The sequence below is a fragment of the Dicentrarchus labrax genome, unplaced genomic scaffold (assembly GCF_905237075.1).
Source record: "Dicentrarchus labrax unplaced genomic scaffold, dlabrax2021, whole genome shotgun sequence".
NCBI classification, from domain to species: Eukaryota; Metazoa; Chordata; class Actinopteri; family Moronidae; genus Dicentrarchus; species Dicentrarchus labrax.
In genome coordinates this window covers 13,297,466-13,315,211 of record NW_026136702.1, presented here as the reverse complement: position 1 = coordinate 13,315,211, position 17,746 = coordinate 13,297,466, and the positions used below count along the sequence as shown (strand labels likewise).

General features: G+C 40.5%; 1 protein-coding gene across 1 annotated transcript in view; it reads left to right on the top strand.

Annotated features, from left to right (window-relative positions):
* neurl1ab (neuralized E3 ubiquitin protein ligase 1Ab) overlaps positions 1-14,244 on the top strand; it is a 30,948-nt gene extending 16,704 nt beyond the window's left edge. The window contains exons 4-6 of the mRNA XM_051375557.1: positions 4,040-4,756; positions 9,096-9,275; positions 9,972-14,244. Coding sequence (XP_051231517.1) covers positions 4,040-4,756; positions 9,096-9,275; positions 9,972-10,216 — 1,142 coding nt within the window. The 3' untranslated portion in view covers positions 10,217-14,244. The remainder of the gene's footprint in view (positions 1-4,039; positions 4,757-9,095; positions 9,276-9,971) is intronic.
* The last annotated feature ends 3,502 nt before the right edge of the window (positions 14,245-17,746 follow it).

Here is a 17,746-nt window from a genome sequence, read left to right as displayed (position 1 = left end):
CTAAAAAAGGAATAGGATACATAAAAATCCTCAATTCAATTGAGTCATTTAGATAATAAACTTAGGGGTGTATTGTAATACATGCAGGCCTCTCTAAAAAAGCATTTTGAGATGAGGAGAAGCCGGGCTGTTTGTTTTGGCAGCGTTGTATCTTAAACGTCCTTTTAACTGCAACACGTTAGTTGTCATTCTGGCTTGTGTTCACAGTGAAACAGGATGCCAGTTCGTCAGTTACTTTCTAGACATCTTCCTTTGCCAGTATCCCTTCACTTCCCAGGAACTGGTTTTACCGGATTTACAGTAAGAGGTTGCAACTTGTTTGAGAAGGTATATGTTTAACAGGTCGAGGGATTTTCTGCAGGTGTATTTTGTGGTGTGGGAGTGTTCTTACTTCCACAAAGCCAAGAAATTCCTCCATAATGTTCAGCAAGAGCTGAACGAGCCTGATTTCAGACTTTTTTCCCACAGTTACAGTTCTTAATAAAAAGCCAAAGCCAAGAGGTCAGTCATTGACCCTGCAGAAGAGTGTCAGTCTGGTATGTGTTCCTCTGTTTAAATAGACCTTTTCTCCTGTGGTTAAGTGGCTGGAGCTGCTCAAAGACCACTTAATTTTACGAGGACAATTTCAGCCATACACTTAATCACGTCTGTATTGTTTTCGTGCCAGAAAAAAAGGGATTCAGACTTTGCCTTGCTATTCAAAAGCTTCAAGGACATGAACTTTCAAAGTTTCAAAGTAGAATATAATCAACATTATGTTCAAGACATGCTATTGTAAAACCACTGAAGCATCGCCAAATGTTAAAACTCAAAAAGTGTGTTATGCTATGCTGCAGTGAATTTCCTATTGGTACCTTGCTTAATTCTCTAACAGAAATCAGAGGACAAAAGAGAGAGCAAGACTGCACCTGTCTGTCTGACATTTTAATGAGTGAGCAGTCTGAGAGGCAGAGATGGCTCCTTATCAACTGTAATAACAAACAGTGTTTATAACCCAGCTACAAAAACATAAAAAGATTTGTTTCCTGTTGGAAAATCTCAAGTCAGTGGTTCCCAACCTTTTCTTCCAGATGTACGGCCACATCAGATGAACTCAGGTTACCCTACACCAGTAACACGTGTGTTCATTTGAATCATTGAGTTATTTGTGAGATAAACGGATATTGTTACGATATTTGTTTCATAAAATTGAACTGTCTGAATTGAATTTAGTGGCGTCTAGTGGTGTAGTTGCAAATAACAACTCCCTCTCTTCACCCTCCCCTTCCAAGCCTGAAGGAGGAGAAACTATGGTGGCTGTAAAACATGTGAAGTGTTTGGTTTGTCTGCTCTGGGCTACTGAGTAAACATTGTGGTGTAAAAAGGCGGACTCTGGGCGTCCAGATAGCTCACCTGGTAGAGCTGGTGCCCCATGTACCAAGGCTGAGTCCTTGCTGCAGTGGATCAGGGTTTAAATGTGACCTCTGGCCCTTTGCTGTGCGTCATTTGCTCTCCCTCGCCCCTGTCCTGTCATTCTGCAGTTGTCACTATCGATTAAAGGCAAAAAAACAAACAAAATATTTTAAAAAATAAAATAAAAATGACTCCATTGAAGGCAACCTGTGGTCTTTGTAGATAAAAACGGATCATTCTAAGGTAACAAAAACATGATTCCTATATTCAGCTGATTATACACTAATGAACGCATAATTATGCATATTATATTCCATTTCTGCCAATAGATCCTCCAAAATGTTACACACTGGACCTTTAAGGTCAGTTTAATTAAGTTTGCATTTGTACAACTGGGAGTGGCAGCAGCTGGACATTTAACTATTTATCCATCATGTTTAACTAACTATTTAGTGTACTGACTCTGTATGTGGATTACATTTTTTTCAAAATTAATTGAGCTCACAATCTGTCCACAAGCCCTTGGCAATGACAGAAGTACCCCTTGGCACACAAGTAGCCAACCCCGTTTGGGAATTACTGTTGTGAATGTTAGAAAGTGTGGACAGGTTGAACAGGACTATTCCAGCCTTGTCTCTGCTATGTGTGCACTGTTACAGGAGCAGTTCTTTCCCCCTGTGCATGCAACCATTCTGTGAATGTTGGTGTACACACGTAAACACGTGAAGATAAACATAGTGTTTTTGTGTTTCAAGCCTTGCAATCTTACTGTTTGGCTGGATGCTTTTCATATTTGTCAGGTGTTTAATGTGTGAGATTGTCTCAGACTCCTTAGAGACCAAACCCAGGAAGAGGGTCATACATATTTATTTGGCTCACATCTTTATCTTTCATTGTTTCGTTTTCTTTTATCTTTTGTACATCTTGTTTTTCGCAAAAGGTAGAAGCTTCCTTGTAGTGTTACAATTCTCTGCACGGCTTGTTTTGACTGCGGCGGCACTCTCAAAAACAGAAACTGTGAACTGCAGCAAGCCATAATAGCAAGAATAGAAATTATCTCTTGTATCCCAAAGTCGGCTAACTTTGCCTTGAAGATGATAAGGCGGCTAATAATAAGAGCCTCATGCTTGGTTGTGGACACTCTTGACTGAGGAAGTAATTAAGTTCAAGCAGTTTATCAGTGGCTGGCCGGAGATGTGCTGTCTTTGTGTGATAAAGAGGAGCTAGTGAGGTATGCCCTTTCTCTCAAGTGTCCACCCCACCCTATTTTTCATCTTCTCCTCCTCTGTCGCACTCCCACTTCATCCACTTCTCACAGGGGAAGCCCAGAGCAGATCGAGGCTAAGAGCCACACAGCTCAGCCATCATGTCACTCATCCCTCGGCCTGTCCCCCCCTGCTCTCCTCAAATGTCCAATCAGGCTAATTTTAGCCTGTGTTAGAGGGCTGTGTTAAATTTGGCAGCGTGTCCCTAAGCGTGCCACGATGCAGATCCGTTTGTACTGACTGTGTGCATGGAAAGACACACGCTCTCTCTGTTTTCTTTTTTGCAACGATGTTCCCATGTGGCTTCTTTTTTACAGCGGGCAGAATTTAGCATAGGAAGGGCTATTTGTGAGGGGGCTGCACAGCATGGAGAGACATGTGATACACTTTTTAGAATGCCCTTCCCTTTCAATGATTGGAAAATAAGCTGTTTTTAGCATCCAGACACATAACTGAAAATGTTAACAGTGTACAGAGGTAGAATACAGTACATTAATACACTGCTGCTGAGACAGTTTGTTATGTAAACACATAGGACTTGTGGCGGCTCATTGCAACTATTTGAAACCCACTCTATACTATACATATACTTTTAGTCCTGGACAAAGACAAAGACAAAGGACTTCTTTAAAGAGCAGCCTTTTTTTTTTTTTAAACCCAATCTTTGGATTTAATAGATTATAATATAGACTCCATTTTCAGACTTTAGGCTCTGGATTGTCCAAAAAGACTGAAAATAAGAATAAGAAATAAGATAAGAAAATTACTGATTATCACAGGACTCCAAGCTAAAGGCAGAGTGGGAAACACAACTGAGCTTCACTGTCTTTCAGTGGCTTCATGTGTATCTCTTATCTCTTCAATGTTACATAAAGCTATTATGTTTCTCATACTGTGATGTGGCCACTAGCCTGAAGCTACAGCGTGACCCCACTTAAAGTCCCGATGTGTTTCTAAACATGTAAACACTGATGTATTTGGTCATATAGTTGAACTGCAAGCCTCAGTACAGAGAGAGTGCATTAGAGTTAATACGTTACGAAGCAGAGAAGCCGGAAGCCACCATTTGTTTACAGTGACGGGTATGATGAATGAACAGTGTGTGTGTACGTGTGTTTGGAGATGAACAGACAGCGAATGTAAAACAAACCAGTGTTGTTCGTGGAAATAGGCAGAATACTAAGTGGGTGCATGAATTCAATTTGGATCTCTGGACATTTTTCCCCCACTTTTGCAAAGACTGTACATGTGACTGTATTAGCCACAGTCTGATGTTATCCAAATAAAAAACATTAGAGAACAAGAAAAATAAGGCATTGATTCAAATTGAAAACACCACAAACAAGTGATTATATAACATTCCTGTGTGTTTTTCTCCACAGACAGTGAGATGCTCCCCTTGGACTGCCTGCGTCCTCGCTCTTTTGCTGCCGCCCACCGGGCCTCCATTCAGCGAAACGGTGATGACCCTCGCCTTTCAATCAGCCTGTGTGACCTGAGCCTGCAGCAGCAGGAGACGACCCTGGAGGAAGATGATGAGGAAGAGGAACGGCTACAACCCTTAAGCTCCGCCTCCTGCCATGTGCCCCAAAACTCTCAGAACTCGCAGCAGTGCTCGCTGCTGCCCAGCCATTTGGACACTGATCTGCGCTTCCACCTGGTGCATGGCATCCACGTGACTGTGCTAGATAAGCACACGGTGGCACGGTTGGATCACCGCGGTGACGAGAGGACCCTGGTGTTCACTAGCCGGCCAATGCGCTGCTCAGAGACGGTGTTTGTGAAAGTGAAGGCGGGTGTCACGCGGCCCGGGTCTCTTTCTTACGGTGTGACATCGTGTGACCCTGCCACCCTGAGGCCCAGCGATCTCCCATCCAACCCAGAATCCCTGGTTGACCGCAAGGAATTCTGGGCTGTGTGCCGGGTGGCAGTGCCGCTCCACAGCGGAGACATCTTGGGCTTTGTGGTGAATGCAGAAGGGGAGGTCATGATGAGCCATAACGGCATTAGTGCAGGGATGCAGCTGTGTGTGGATAACTCCAGGCCACTCTGGATGTTCTACGGTCTGCACGGCAACATCACACAACTCAGGATTTTAGGTTTGTTCACTTGATCTTTTTTTGCAACAGCATTCTTAGATTGTATCTTAAACTCCCAAAAACAGGGTTATGGTCTAATTTGGGAATGCAAAGCAAACCTGTAAAAACATTTAGGGAAAAAGTAAACTTTTCACAATAGTGGACTATAATTGATATCTCCTCCCTATTCAGATTCAGATGTAATGTTCCACATGTGCTTGACTACTCATAGATACCCACAACTCCAAGGAAAAGAGCCATGTTAAGATCTTAGCCATGACCTGCCTGCAGTGAGGTGACCAGGACATCTAAATGCAGAGTCACAGTCTATTTTGAACAAACTCTACTATTGGAATTAAAAAAATGTGTTTCATTAGATTGCAGTTACACCATTTGGATCCCGACAGGAGGCATAAATGTACCTATACAGGTCAACAGTTCCTCATTAGCATTAGTTTCAGTAAAAGTTTGATTATTTAATTAAATCGTGGTTCAGGAAATTGTCCCACAGATCTTTACAGGGTGTCATTTGTAACTTTCCATTCAGAAGTTAATGCAGTCTGTGATCCATCAACGACCTTTGGAGGCTGAATTCCCACTCAGCCAAGTCACGAAATACTTTCCAACTCCTTTGCTGTCTGGGCTGCTCTCTGACTTTTTATCAAGTCGTATATCTCTTGGGAATTTACATTCTACCCCCACAGTTTGCATATGAATGTTAACTTTGTATCTTCAGTTGAACAGAATTTCTGTCAGCTCCGTTTGATTCCAGCAGATTTCACACAAAGATAACGCAGCATTACCTGAAGGTACCCTGAAGTTAATCATGCCTGGTGTTGAGATTCTGGCTGCTTGGATGTGAGACTGCATGCACAGTTTAGGACTGTCTGAGGCAGTATTAGCAGAATAAGAACATATAATGGCTAACAGGTTCAGGAGCTGTGGAAAGTGGTGGTTTAATGACAAGCAGTGGTTGCAAGTTTTGGTATAATTTCCCTTCACAAAAGATTTTCTGGATTCTGTTGATTTTGAAAATGAAACCATTACATGTTAATGTTGTGGTGATGATCACAGGCTGAAGATTGCCGTCATTTTCTGGTTGGATTCAAAGACAGTTTGTCTGTCTTTCAGTCAAGATGAAGATATCATTTTATAATTAGTGTTCAGGACATGCCGTTCGTAGGTTGTAGCAGTTATTATCTGGTTTGGAGAATTCTCTGACATTGCTAAGTTTATTTTCTAGGACAAACAGTACACATCTTCACTGAAGAGGTAAATACGCTGCAGCACATTTGTGGGAATCCAATTTAAGTTTGAAATATTTAGTATGTCCATTTTAAAGGTCCTGCACTTAAAGGATTTTAAATTCTCTATTTTTCATAAGATGGAGCTCCGGCATTGCTTGGACTTAGTGTATTATGATGTGAATGTGAAATACTGCAGAGTGCGGCAAGCACAAATGTGAGTGCTTTTGATTTGTTTACGGTCGCTGCAGATAAAGACGTTCATCTTAATTCTTTGAAAACAATCTGTCTCCACCACAGTGTTGTCTTCTGGCTAAGTTGATAATAATTCTGTCCAAACAAGTTAGCCTTATTTTCACAAGTTTTCTGAGGAACTTCAGAGATGGTCGATATGCATTGATTTGTTAGAATTTGTTGATTTGAACTAATTCTCTCTTGTAGTTCATTTCTGGATCACAATTTCTCCTCTCCTCTCCTCTCCTCTCCTCTCCTCTCCTCTCCTCTCTTTCATGTAGTCAGTCAGACCAGGGCTGAGGAGGTTATTTCTGTCTTGCGTGGGCTCCCAGCAGCCAGCATTATGTATCAAGAGGGGAGCCGTGATAGCTCCTTATGATGCCCTCCATATGCATTATTAAAATGTAATTGCATGGAGGTTTCGAGATGCTCGGTTTTCCACCCACAGCTCGTTCCCTTAACACTGGTCCTCCAGTCGTCTCTGGAGTCTCTTCCTCTTTTCCTCGTGCATTTTCTTACTAACTCACCCCGTTCCTCTCCCCTGATTCTTTGGGGTATGAGCGTTCTTCGAGTCATTACCCACTCCAGCTGTGGGGAGTGCATTTGTGACGTCTCTGCTCACCCACTCGCTGCAGCCGCACGCCACGAGTTGCCATGGAAACATCTAGCCACTGAGGCAAGTGACAGTTTGTCATGCCTGGGTGTTGTCAAGCCTGTGAAGTGGAACAGATGGGAGTCTGTTGCTCTCACATGGTCATTTTGTCCGTGTTATCTTACAAACCAAGATTTTATAATTCCCTGTGAGATCATCAGCACTGGCTCGCAGTAGGCCTTTAATTCTCATTACAGGTGTCTCGCTGTGGGTTTCTGTGCTCAATTTCAAAAGCTGCTATGATCAATATTTTTCTATTAACAATGTAGCAGTCGCTCTTAGTGAACCTACAGAAAATTACAACCTGACTCTGCAGCTCCCTTCAGCTCTACAGAGCCCGGGTTGTCCAGCACACAACTTAATTTTATATTTGGTCCATTCTCGTCACTCCGATAGCGCCGTTTTTCAGTAAAAAAAGCTCTAAAAACCCGCTGTACGACACATGAACATAGTTAGCAAGTAGCTGGTGAACATGGAGCAATTAGGTGCAGAAGAGCCAGGTATATACCCGATGGAGACCAAAACAGAGCTAAAAGGAGAGTGAATATTGGACTTGAATTCCTCAAATGGACACAAACACAAGTTAAGTTTGCAATATCAGCTTAAAAGGTAATGTTACTGTTTAAGACCTGACTTCTTTCAGACACAAACAGAAAAAGAAATTGCCTAACGGATGCCTAGTGGAGATCTCTATATTTGATAAGCAAGTGTTGAAAGCCATCACACATATACTGAACCCCAAATAAGTCTACTGCACTGGCTGCATAGCGAAAGACATTCACATGCTCATTCCTGGTGGCGGAGCCAGCAGTAAATTCATAATACGAGAGAAGATGAAAGGTCCCTTTGATGAAAGGGACATGAATAGACATGAAGGTTATCCATTCTTACTTATTAGTGTTGACCAAGACATTTGCTAACAGCTGTGCTGCCACATAGGTCATGTTAAGTAGGTAATGGAAGGGAGTATAAATGCTACTGTATGCAAACACGGAACTGTATCCACACTAAAATATGATAATATAAAGAATAAATAAATAGATGACTGAAAAAAGCTTGTCTCAGCAAAGTGGTACAAACACATTGATCCCAATGCAAACCTTGAATGCAAGCAAAGTATGGAAAGGTTTTTGTATGGATTGCCAGAAGTCCTGTGCTCTTTGCTACATCTGTTGATTTTTTAGCGGCAAACTGGTTGTTGCATGACTAAAAAGCTACTATGGTTTGTTTACATAGGCTGAAACTGAAACTGCAGTGGTTGGAGTGGTCCGAGGAAAAGCCAACAGAGTTCAGAGCAATGGATCAGAGCACGTAGCTAGAGTTATGAAACAAACTGTATACATTTTTGTGCTAACAACAGACCACATAAATGTGTCTTTTTCTTTTTTTAAGCCAACTGTATTTCATTTTTTCTGCATTCTCTCAACATCTCTGGATCTTTTTTTAGCTGTTGCTCCACTCCACAATGTCAATGTAGGAAAATGTGGATAAGCAAATTGTGGGATAGGATGTAAACTACCAATATTAGATAATTTGGCACATGGAGGGATGGTGGTGCCAAGGAAGTGGCCAGCCTGATAGTATAGCAATATTTCTGCCATGGTCAGTTGAAGGACAATGTGTAAACAACAATGCCGTCTGCCTGCCAGGCAGACTAGATCAGAATTTGTCAGTGGAACCAGGGTCGGCATTACCGTCTGTGAGGAGAAATGAGCTGCCAATATGAGAACTGAAGCCAGGGCCGGTGGTTATGGGGTACGGATGGGGACAGATCATACGGAACAGATAGACTATCGAAGAGTTTTGTACCCTACCCAGAGGGATCATGAGCTCATGAAGGAGAAAGGCTTGGCGTCCCTGATGAGACTACATCAAGTCATAGGCTCTTGACTCACTCACACACACCCACACACAGACACTGTGCACTCTCAAGTCATCTGCTTGGTGAAAAGATTTAGTGTGTGTGTGTGTGTGTGTGTGTGGGGGGTGTGTGTGTGTGTGTGTGTGTGTGTGTGTGTGTGTGTGTGTGTGTGTGAAAGAGAGATGCAACAAGACTTCCTCCATTTGCTAATTATCAGCACTGACTGAGTGAAGGATGCACAGTGTGAATGATGGAAATATTTGATTCCCAGCTAAGAAACCATTGCATTGGCCCTTTTGAACACAGAAGAACTTTCATACTTAAGTAGAGTGCGATGGTAAATCTTTGGTGTCTCTTCTGTGCCTTCAGGCTCATCTCCGCACGCAGACCTTCGAGGCCCATCGGCCCCCAGCTCCCCATCCTGTACACCCAACACCCCCACAATGCTTTGTAGCGGCAACTCCGAGCCCAACCTCAACACACCCTTGAATATCAACCTCAATTCAAGCCTCAACTCCAACTACCACACCGTCTTTTCTTCCTCCACAGGTTTGTCCAAGTCTTCCAATTTATTCCTTTCTCTCTGTCTATCTGTCTATCTTCTCTTTATCTTTATTCCTGATCTTGTGCTGTGCATAGAGAAGTTTCTGCCTCTCCTGTAATGACAACATCTATTAAAGTCATGGTCTCCAATTCAAGCATTCACATATGTGATGTATTTCTTGTCCAACATTTTAGTTTTTTGTCTTGTTTAGCAATTTTTTTTGTGTATGAAACTGATTAAAATGCAGACATGCAGGAGAGCAATAAAACAGCCAGCAGCATACAAACAATGACTGAACAGCACCAGAACATCGACTCACAATACGCATGTTTGCACATGAAGCAAATATTTACCTTGGTGATGTGAAGCAGTGATCCCGGACATCACTGCAGTCCCGGGCTGCCGACAGTATGACAGAAAAACTCCTGGCAGATGATGGTGGCAGAAGGGTTTAAGATTGGAGCACAAACCCAATTTTTCCTACATAAAGTTTTCCTGAAGCGTCATTAGCATAGAAAACCAGTGGGCAGGGTATTTACTTAAAAGGGTATTCAAATAAAAGGTGTGTTGGATATATGTTGGAGTAGTAATGCAACTACAGTTGTCTGCCTGAACTACGTGAGAGGCTTTGTCCATGTTTTGGCAATTTTTTGTCACATACACTCACACATCCCTAATGTCTTTTTCTCTCGTCACCTCAGGCACAACCCCGAGCTCTCCTTTCTCCAGCCACCCAGAGTCCCCTGCCTTCCCATCCTGCTCGGGCTCGTGGAGTGACGAATGCACCATTTGCTATGAGAACGTGGTGGACACAGTCCTCTACGCCTGTGGACATATGTGTCTCTGCTACGCTTGTGGCCTCAAACTCAAGAAGATGGCCAATGCTTGCTGCCCCATCTGCAGGAGGACAATCAAAGACATCATCAAGACCTACCGGAGCACGTAGGCTCAGTGTGTCGCAACGTCAGGTTCAGCTCAAGAGGTTGTCAAAGCCATGTAAGACTTTGTAAAGACGGACACAGCGGAAGTGAAAGCCCCGCTTGTGTGTGTGCAATCTGGCTCAGGTACTCTACAGCAGGACTCTATCGTTAAACAGTTTATCTATGTCATGTCTAATGCACATCCTTGGAACGCTCACAGTGGCTCCTACCTGTGATGTCTCAGTAAAGACCCAGCAACTAGATTAATCAGAGACCATCAAAGTGTGATCAACAGAAACAAAATATGTGCTACTGCAGTAAATGTAGATAGGACTTAAATACACACAGTAACGCCTTGACCTACTATTGTCCAGCGACTCTGTGATTTGTGCATCTGTTGAAGAGAAAGAGTAATCTAAAGAGGCATCTGTCCTACTTCCTGCAGAGTAACCCTTCATTCTGCTGGTGATAGCATCGCTGCTAGCTAGTTTTAGAAGAGGTAAAATTGTCCAGAGCTGCAGAAGAAACAAGGAGAATAAATCCACTTCTTGTCAGAGACCACAAATCTGAGAGAAAATCAAGATTTGGTAGATTATCCTGAATGCTTTGAGAGGCCAGTGAGGAATGAGGAAAGTGAGGAAAAAGAAAGACATTTGTGGTGAAAACTTTGCAGTACTTCTCAAATAAGCCATTTTTTGAATGCGTAGAAAAAATGCTGCTCCTGCAATAAAACACAATGAAATGCCTAAGACTAAAGGGTTAGAAGAAGTAAGAAAAAAGAAATCCTTAAACGAACTCTGTTGTGTAATAAATGGAGTGCTTTGTCGGATATCTCACTACCTGCTGTGCTTCTGTGAACTTCAGGCAGGGCGAGATTGTGCGAAGGGTAAAAAAGTGTGAACGTTGTCACCATAGAAGGTCACGCTTGCGGTGAATGAGGATGTAAATCAGTGAAGCGGGAGCGAGGGAGGAGGTGGGAGAGAGGATGTCGTATGTTTGGGATGAAGACAAGGGAGGAAGGGGCAACTTTGCTGTGTGTCTGCAAAGCGCGAATAAAGTGTTTGCTCACTCAGGCACACCAGATACATCTGAAGTTTGTATGAAAGCCTGTAAAATGTGGGACTTGCATGGTTTGCATGTTTTTCTTCTTGGCAGCCATGTCTGGCTGCTCAGTAAGCTGGCTGGATGCTGTAATTGGACATTCAAATAAACATTGGTGGGCAGCAAAGTATTTTTAAAATGCTAAAAGAGCGCACAAGGATGACAAATCAACCTCTTCATCATTACGAGAAACCCATAAAACACGAAGTTACAGATGGCGTAGCTTAATTCAGGTTACACACTTCTCTCTTTCATATGTACATTAAGTAAGAACATGAATATTTGCTTTCAGTGATGACGTATTTCAGTACACTGTGTCTTCAAGTGGAAAAGAAATTCACTCGTGTGCAGTCAGTGACAAGGATGTAGCTTGTAATTGTGGGACATTGTGAGAATTTCATTTGCATATCAGTTTCAGAGTGCTGCTCTCCGTTTGTAAAAGCAAACTGCAAGGACATTTTCACTTGACTAATCTCATGCATTATGTACTGCTTTGAATTGTTAAGAAGCTATTTTCAGGTGTTTTTTGGCCTTGATGAAACATTACTCAGTAATTTGTATAGTAGTAAGTGCTGATTTGTGTTTTTTTTCAAGGTGTTAGCTTCAGCTTAAGTCATCTCGCCATCGTGGAGGGAAAATTAGCAGTTAAGTTGTATAACATTTGAGTCACAGTTTTCTTGTGTGCCTTTTAAAAAGAGAAGTCTGGACAAACACTGGTCTGTTAGGCTCCTCACCAGTGAAAACCAGGAGGAACACCGAGGTTCATATTCATCTGAAAATCACTCTTATGTGGTTGTGATGTCTCTGGTGTGAGCAGGTGTAACCACACAACCTACAAATACAAAGCAACACTTCAGTGTTCTTAATATCAGTGTGTGAATTTATTCACTGCTAAAGATGAAATGTTAAAAATCGCCTTGTCCCCTCTGTCACTGCATTGTATGATACTGGAATTGTGTTGCTCAGCCTTTACAATTTTTTTTTGTTTTTCTTCCTGACCAAATATGACCTAGCAGAAATAAAACATTGTGAAAGATTTTTGATAGAAAAACGTTATTGATGAGTGTAATATTAACTGTACATTATGAGGTTTATTTATTTTGTCAGTGCTACTATAAAGAATTATCACTGTTTGTTTTATATGTATGGCTATATTGTCCAAAAGGTAAGAATATTGTTTATTTTGTTGTTGCATAGTTAAAGATTATAGAAAACTTTATTTCCCTGAAAGGCTCTGTGCATCTGTCTGATGATTTTCACTTAAAGCAATAGTTTGACATTTTATTAAGTACACTTTATTCACTCTGGTGGAGAGTTAGATGAGAAGATACCACCTTTCCACAGTAGTGGAATGTAACTTTTAAGGACTCAAGTACACTACTCAAGTACTGTACTTAAGTGAATTTTTGAATGGAGTGGAACATTTTGATATTATGGTATCATTGTACTACTTTTTCTTAAAATGGATATAAATTAAATTTTTATAATAACAATGTATAAAATGACTGGTGGCTGGTAGTGATGAACATACAAAGAATGAATATTATAAATATAAAAACATATAAATTAGCGTAAAAACACTAACAAAAGCTCACAGTCAGTAACTTCCTGTAGTCTCCGCTGGTTGCCTGGCAACAGGTCCTAGGAAGAAAAAATTTTGTCTGGCCAAGTCCGGCACATAACCCCTGTAAAAGAGCAAATTGCCTTTTTTTTCCTTTTTTTTTTTACACTTTTTTTAACAAGTGAGACATAACATGTTATTTTCTGAGGTGTAGGGCTGCACAATTAATAGCAATATTATCAAAATTGCAATAAGGCTGAGTGTTTTAATGAAGGTAAAATGTGACATATATATATATATATATATATATATATATATATATATATAATGAACAGCTGTAGTTCTGCAGAGGTGCTCTGCCCTATTTGAGAAAACATGTTTGTTTGGTACAGACTCCAACAAATGTCATATCTTTATGATTTTAATTGTTTTTTCGGTGAAAATGAAAATTGTGATGCCAAAATGATCAATCCCACAATAATCGTGAATCATATCGCAATCATAATAACTTTGAAAATTATCGCAATATGATGTTTTTAACATATCATGCAGCCCTAGTTTAGATTAAGATTTTGTTACGTCTGAGGTTCAGAACCAGACTAGTTGTTTTCCCCGTTTTCAGTCTTTATGCTAAGCTAACCGTTGGTTAGCTCAGAGGTTTTCAGACTGTGGTCCAGGAAACAACAGGGGTCCTTGAGTGGGTTGTAAAGAATCCCCAGCAAAAGGAAGAAGAGAATATTTTAACTTAAATTTTTTGTAGGTTGGAACAACAAAGGGAAGAAATAGGGCTGGCTGAATAATTTATAGTGATCCTTGTTTGATCATTGATTGACTATAAAAACTTTATTATCTTCAAACCTAAAAATAAAATAAATTACTCAGATGGGACAAAATCCTTGCAAAGTGGGGGGCCATGATTTATAATGTGCAGCTATAGTGGGGGTTCATGGGAGCCCTGTGCGAGCTGTCACCACTTACTAGACAAATATGAGGGTTGTATCAAACGTTTCATCTAACTCTCCGTTAGAAAGCGAAAGAAAGTGTATTTCCCAACATGTCAAACGTTTGCTTTAATGTCATATAATAAAATATGATATTAAACAGGAATAAAATATATAAAGCTGGCATTGGTTACCTATTAGTTGGTCAAATTATGTTTGTCCTACTTGTGCATATTTGAATTTGTGTTGTAGTGAAGCAGGCGTGAGTTCAAATGTGACCAAATATTTAAAGTCTGAAACAAAACCAGCAAGTAAGTGAAGGTGGGCATTGTGTATTTTGAACAAGAAACTTTGGGTTTCCTGGGCTTGGGATTTCTATTAGCTGTTAAAAAACATTCTTAAAGTGGATTAATTATGTTCCATTTGTTAAATAAAGTTTATGTCAGATTAACTGGTTTTGTGCTTGTTATTATCTACTATTTATTACATGAAAAAAGTACATTTTGAGCCCATACTCTAGCTCTTCTTTAGGTACAAAAGTAAGCCAGTCCCCAACTTTGGTTCAAGCATTTGACTCGAATTGCAATAAAAAGTTAAAAGTGACCATTTTCATTCCACAGTCCTTATTATGTTTTATACACAGCAGGAAACTGAAGTCAGTCTGGCACAAAAAATGGGGAATGAGACAGCATTAGTGCAATTACCTTTTCCCAAAACGTACATTATACAAATGGTTGATGTAACCTCTTAGGCAAGAAATTTCAAATTGTGCAACAGTTAGAGAACAAGAAGGCAGCCATCTTTCAGATGCTGAACACCCAACACAATCCCTCACCACAGTAGTATACTTGACTAACACCCTGCCATATACTATATGAATAACAAAGGCAAGGGCTTTTAGTAAACAGCTATAACTCACAGCGAAACTGTTTAGAGTCGTGGTATGTAGACCTGGCCAGAGTGAACATCATCTGTTATTTACTACCCTGCGGGCCTGGCTCTAATGCAGCACTGTTTTATGCTGTACTCCAATAGGCACAAATACAGCCCATGACGTCCGGACATGAAACAGGCAGCAGTGGCTGCCGTTCATGGCCAAGTGTTCTCAGAGGTGAGAGGGAAATACACAGCCTGGGTCTGTGACAGTGACATGAATACAGTATATCTCACTGGTGTCTGTGTACACACAGACTTTCCACTCAGACCTCTCAGTGAACCTGGCTGCCGGCCTTCTGAAGGCTTAAGGGCTTGGCAGACTTGTTTGAGCTGTGTTGTGGTATCTCCTCTAGACAGCTGTTTGGTCAAACACACACTCCATCTATTAAGGTATCAAATTTGTATTCCAAAAAAGCGCGACACCATCGATTTTGAATTTTAACTAGACATCAGTCAGTCAGAATTTGAGTTTGTTCCTCTGTTGTAGTTAAGGCTTTAAGCTTTTGATGTTCAGCGTGATGTAAAATCTTTTTCTCAGTCAGATTTGACATCAGACAGACTGAGAGAAGAAATGCAATTATATTAAAAAGTACAACTTTGTTTATAGCTCAGATCAATTGAGGGATCTCATACTACACTATCTAATTACTGTGTTGATGGAGACGGAGGTGAAGGTTACTGTGATGCTGTGGTCTTTCTGCAATAAGAAGCTGAGTGCTGCTGCCCTCCAGAGGCCACAGACAGCAGCAGCACCTTCTGCACAGTGCAGCCTACAACAAAACCATAAGCAATGTGTGATGAGAACAGAGAAAGGATACACCTTTCAACCAAACCATTCATTATTAATCATCAATTCATACTTATATTTATGTATTTCGTATATTCAAACTTGTTTTCCCCATTCTCTAATAATAATCTACTTACTACTGTAGTTTTCTTTTTAAATCATATATTACGGTCAACATCAGTTTGCTCAGGTGTCAAACGACTTTTTCTAAAGGTCAAAAATGAACTTCCACATACAATACAATACACATTAGATTCTGAGTTTTTCACCGTACAACATAACTTCTGACACAATGACTGACAAACCGCCGTCATGTTTGAAGTTATAAGTCTCTTGGGATGTCTTTATCTTCTTTCTTTCTCCTGTGATTTATCGTTTGCATGCACAAATAAACATGTACTCTACACAGGTACAACAAGCAAGCAGATACCGACACACTTAGACACAACCAGCAGACAAACACGTTATAAAGATGATCAGCAGGCACCCATAACTTAGTTCCAAGCCAGTGAGTGTAGTATGAGTGTAGAGATCCCAATAGAGGAAACAGCCAGTGGGATGGACATATTTCACATTAAATTCCTGTGGGCAGTAAATCTTATTATATTTCAGACACCAAATCCAATATATCAGCAATATGCAGTGTGTGACACTGGAAAACTGCATCAGTCTTTTGATTTGGTGTTTCTCTGATTATAGCTGAAGGCGACAATATTATAGACTACAATTCCAAACTGCTAACTTAAACTTTTGTTTTGTCAGTTGATGCTAAATTAAGTTGCCCAGCGACCACAGAGGGAAAGCCACCCAGACCAAAGTCAAATATGCAGGTTCTCCCAAAGCAGAAGCAGCTGGAGGAAGCCAATCAAATTGAACTGCACCACTATCTGGCTGTGGGTAAGAAATGAAAGGTATGCTATGCAACCAAGTGTGATCTAATTTATTTGCATAACAGCATCCAGCTGGTCAAACACTTCAGCTGTAGTGCATATGCACAGATGTGAGTTTATACTAGATATAAACACATTCAATATTGAGATCTTTTACTTATTCCAATGCACAAAGCTTTTAATGCAACCCAACTGAGAGGCTTAACATAAGCAGTGATTATAGCCTGTGATAAGTTTTCATTATATTGTTTATTATATGCCAACACCACATTAATTTGCAATTAATTTAGCAGATAATTACACCTACTCACATGACAAAATAAACAGTGGAGATGCCACAGAGAATGCCACATGTGGAGCATGAAAGTCCATTAGAATTTAGTTTTGTCTGCTACATATCTGCTCTGTAAATCACTTGTTCTGTGTTCTCCTTTGAGAAACCAAAAAAGAAAAACTTGATGCTTTCATTGTGCCATTTGTTTTACTTTAATTTGACAGAATACTGTTCCTGTATCCGTCTACTTAGATTGAATTTCGATACAGCCAATCGAATCTTGCATAAAGCAGTGGTGTAATCTTGCATAGACAGAGCAGACTGTCACACTGAGCCAGAGAGCAGCCTGCTACACCACACAAAAGCCACATAAAGTCTCATCTAACTTACAAACATGAACATATGTCTTGTCCTGCACCATAGCGTGTTGAGACAAACATTCACCTGGGGAAAGTGCACTGCTAACGTCAGTTTGTAGGACAGCTAATTTTCTCAATTGAAACGCTGGTGTGATCCTCACACTTCAATACCACTAACAACACTCTGTCTCCCCATTACATGTAGGCACTTTGTCTCTTGTTCCCTATAGTGTAACACTGACGCTCTGGAGCCGACTCTAAAATAATAATGGGTAAACAGTGGATTTGCTAAAAGTAATGAATAAAGAGTTGAAATAGTTAGCTAAAAGCAAGTTGAAATAATTACCTAAACGTAATGGATAAACATTTGAAATAAATAGCTAAAAGTAATGGATAAACAGTTATAGTAGTTAGCTAAAAGTAATGAATAAACAGTTGAAATAATCAGCTAAAGCAGCCTAAATTAATAAACATTTGAAATGTCGAGCTTCTGCCAACTTGACAAAAGCAACCTAAACTGAACTGTATCTATATCCCCTTTTATAAAAATGAATATTGTTGAATAACATCTGGTTTATAATCCATTCATAAGGGCACATGAGGAACATGGCGGGTTGTGATGAAGAAGGGGTACTTGAGTTAATCAGGCAACTCGTTGACAGGGCCAACAGCGAATATGAGCGATGAGAATGAAATAAAATTACTAA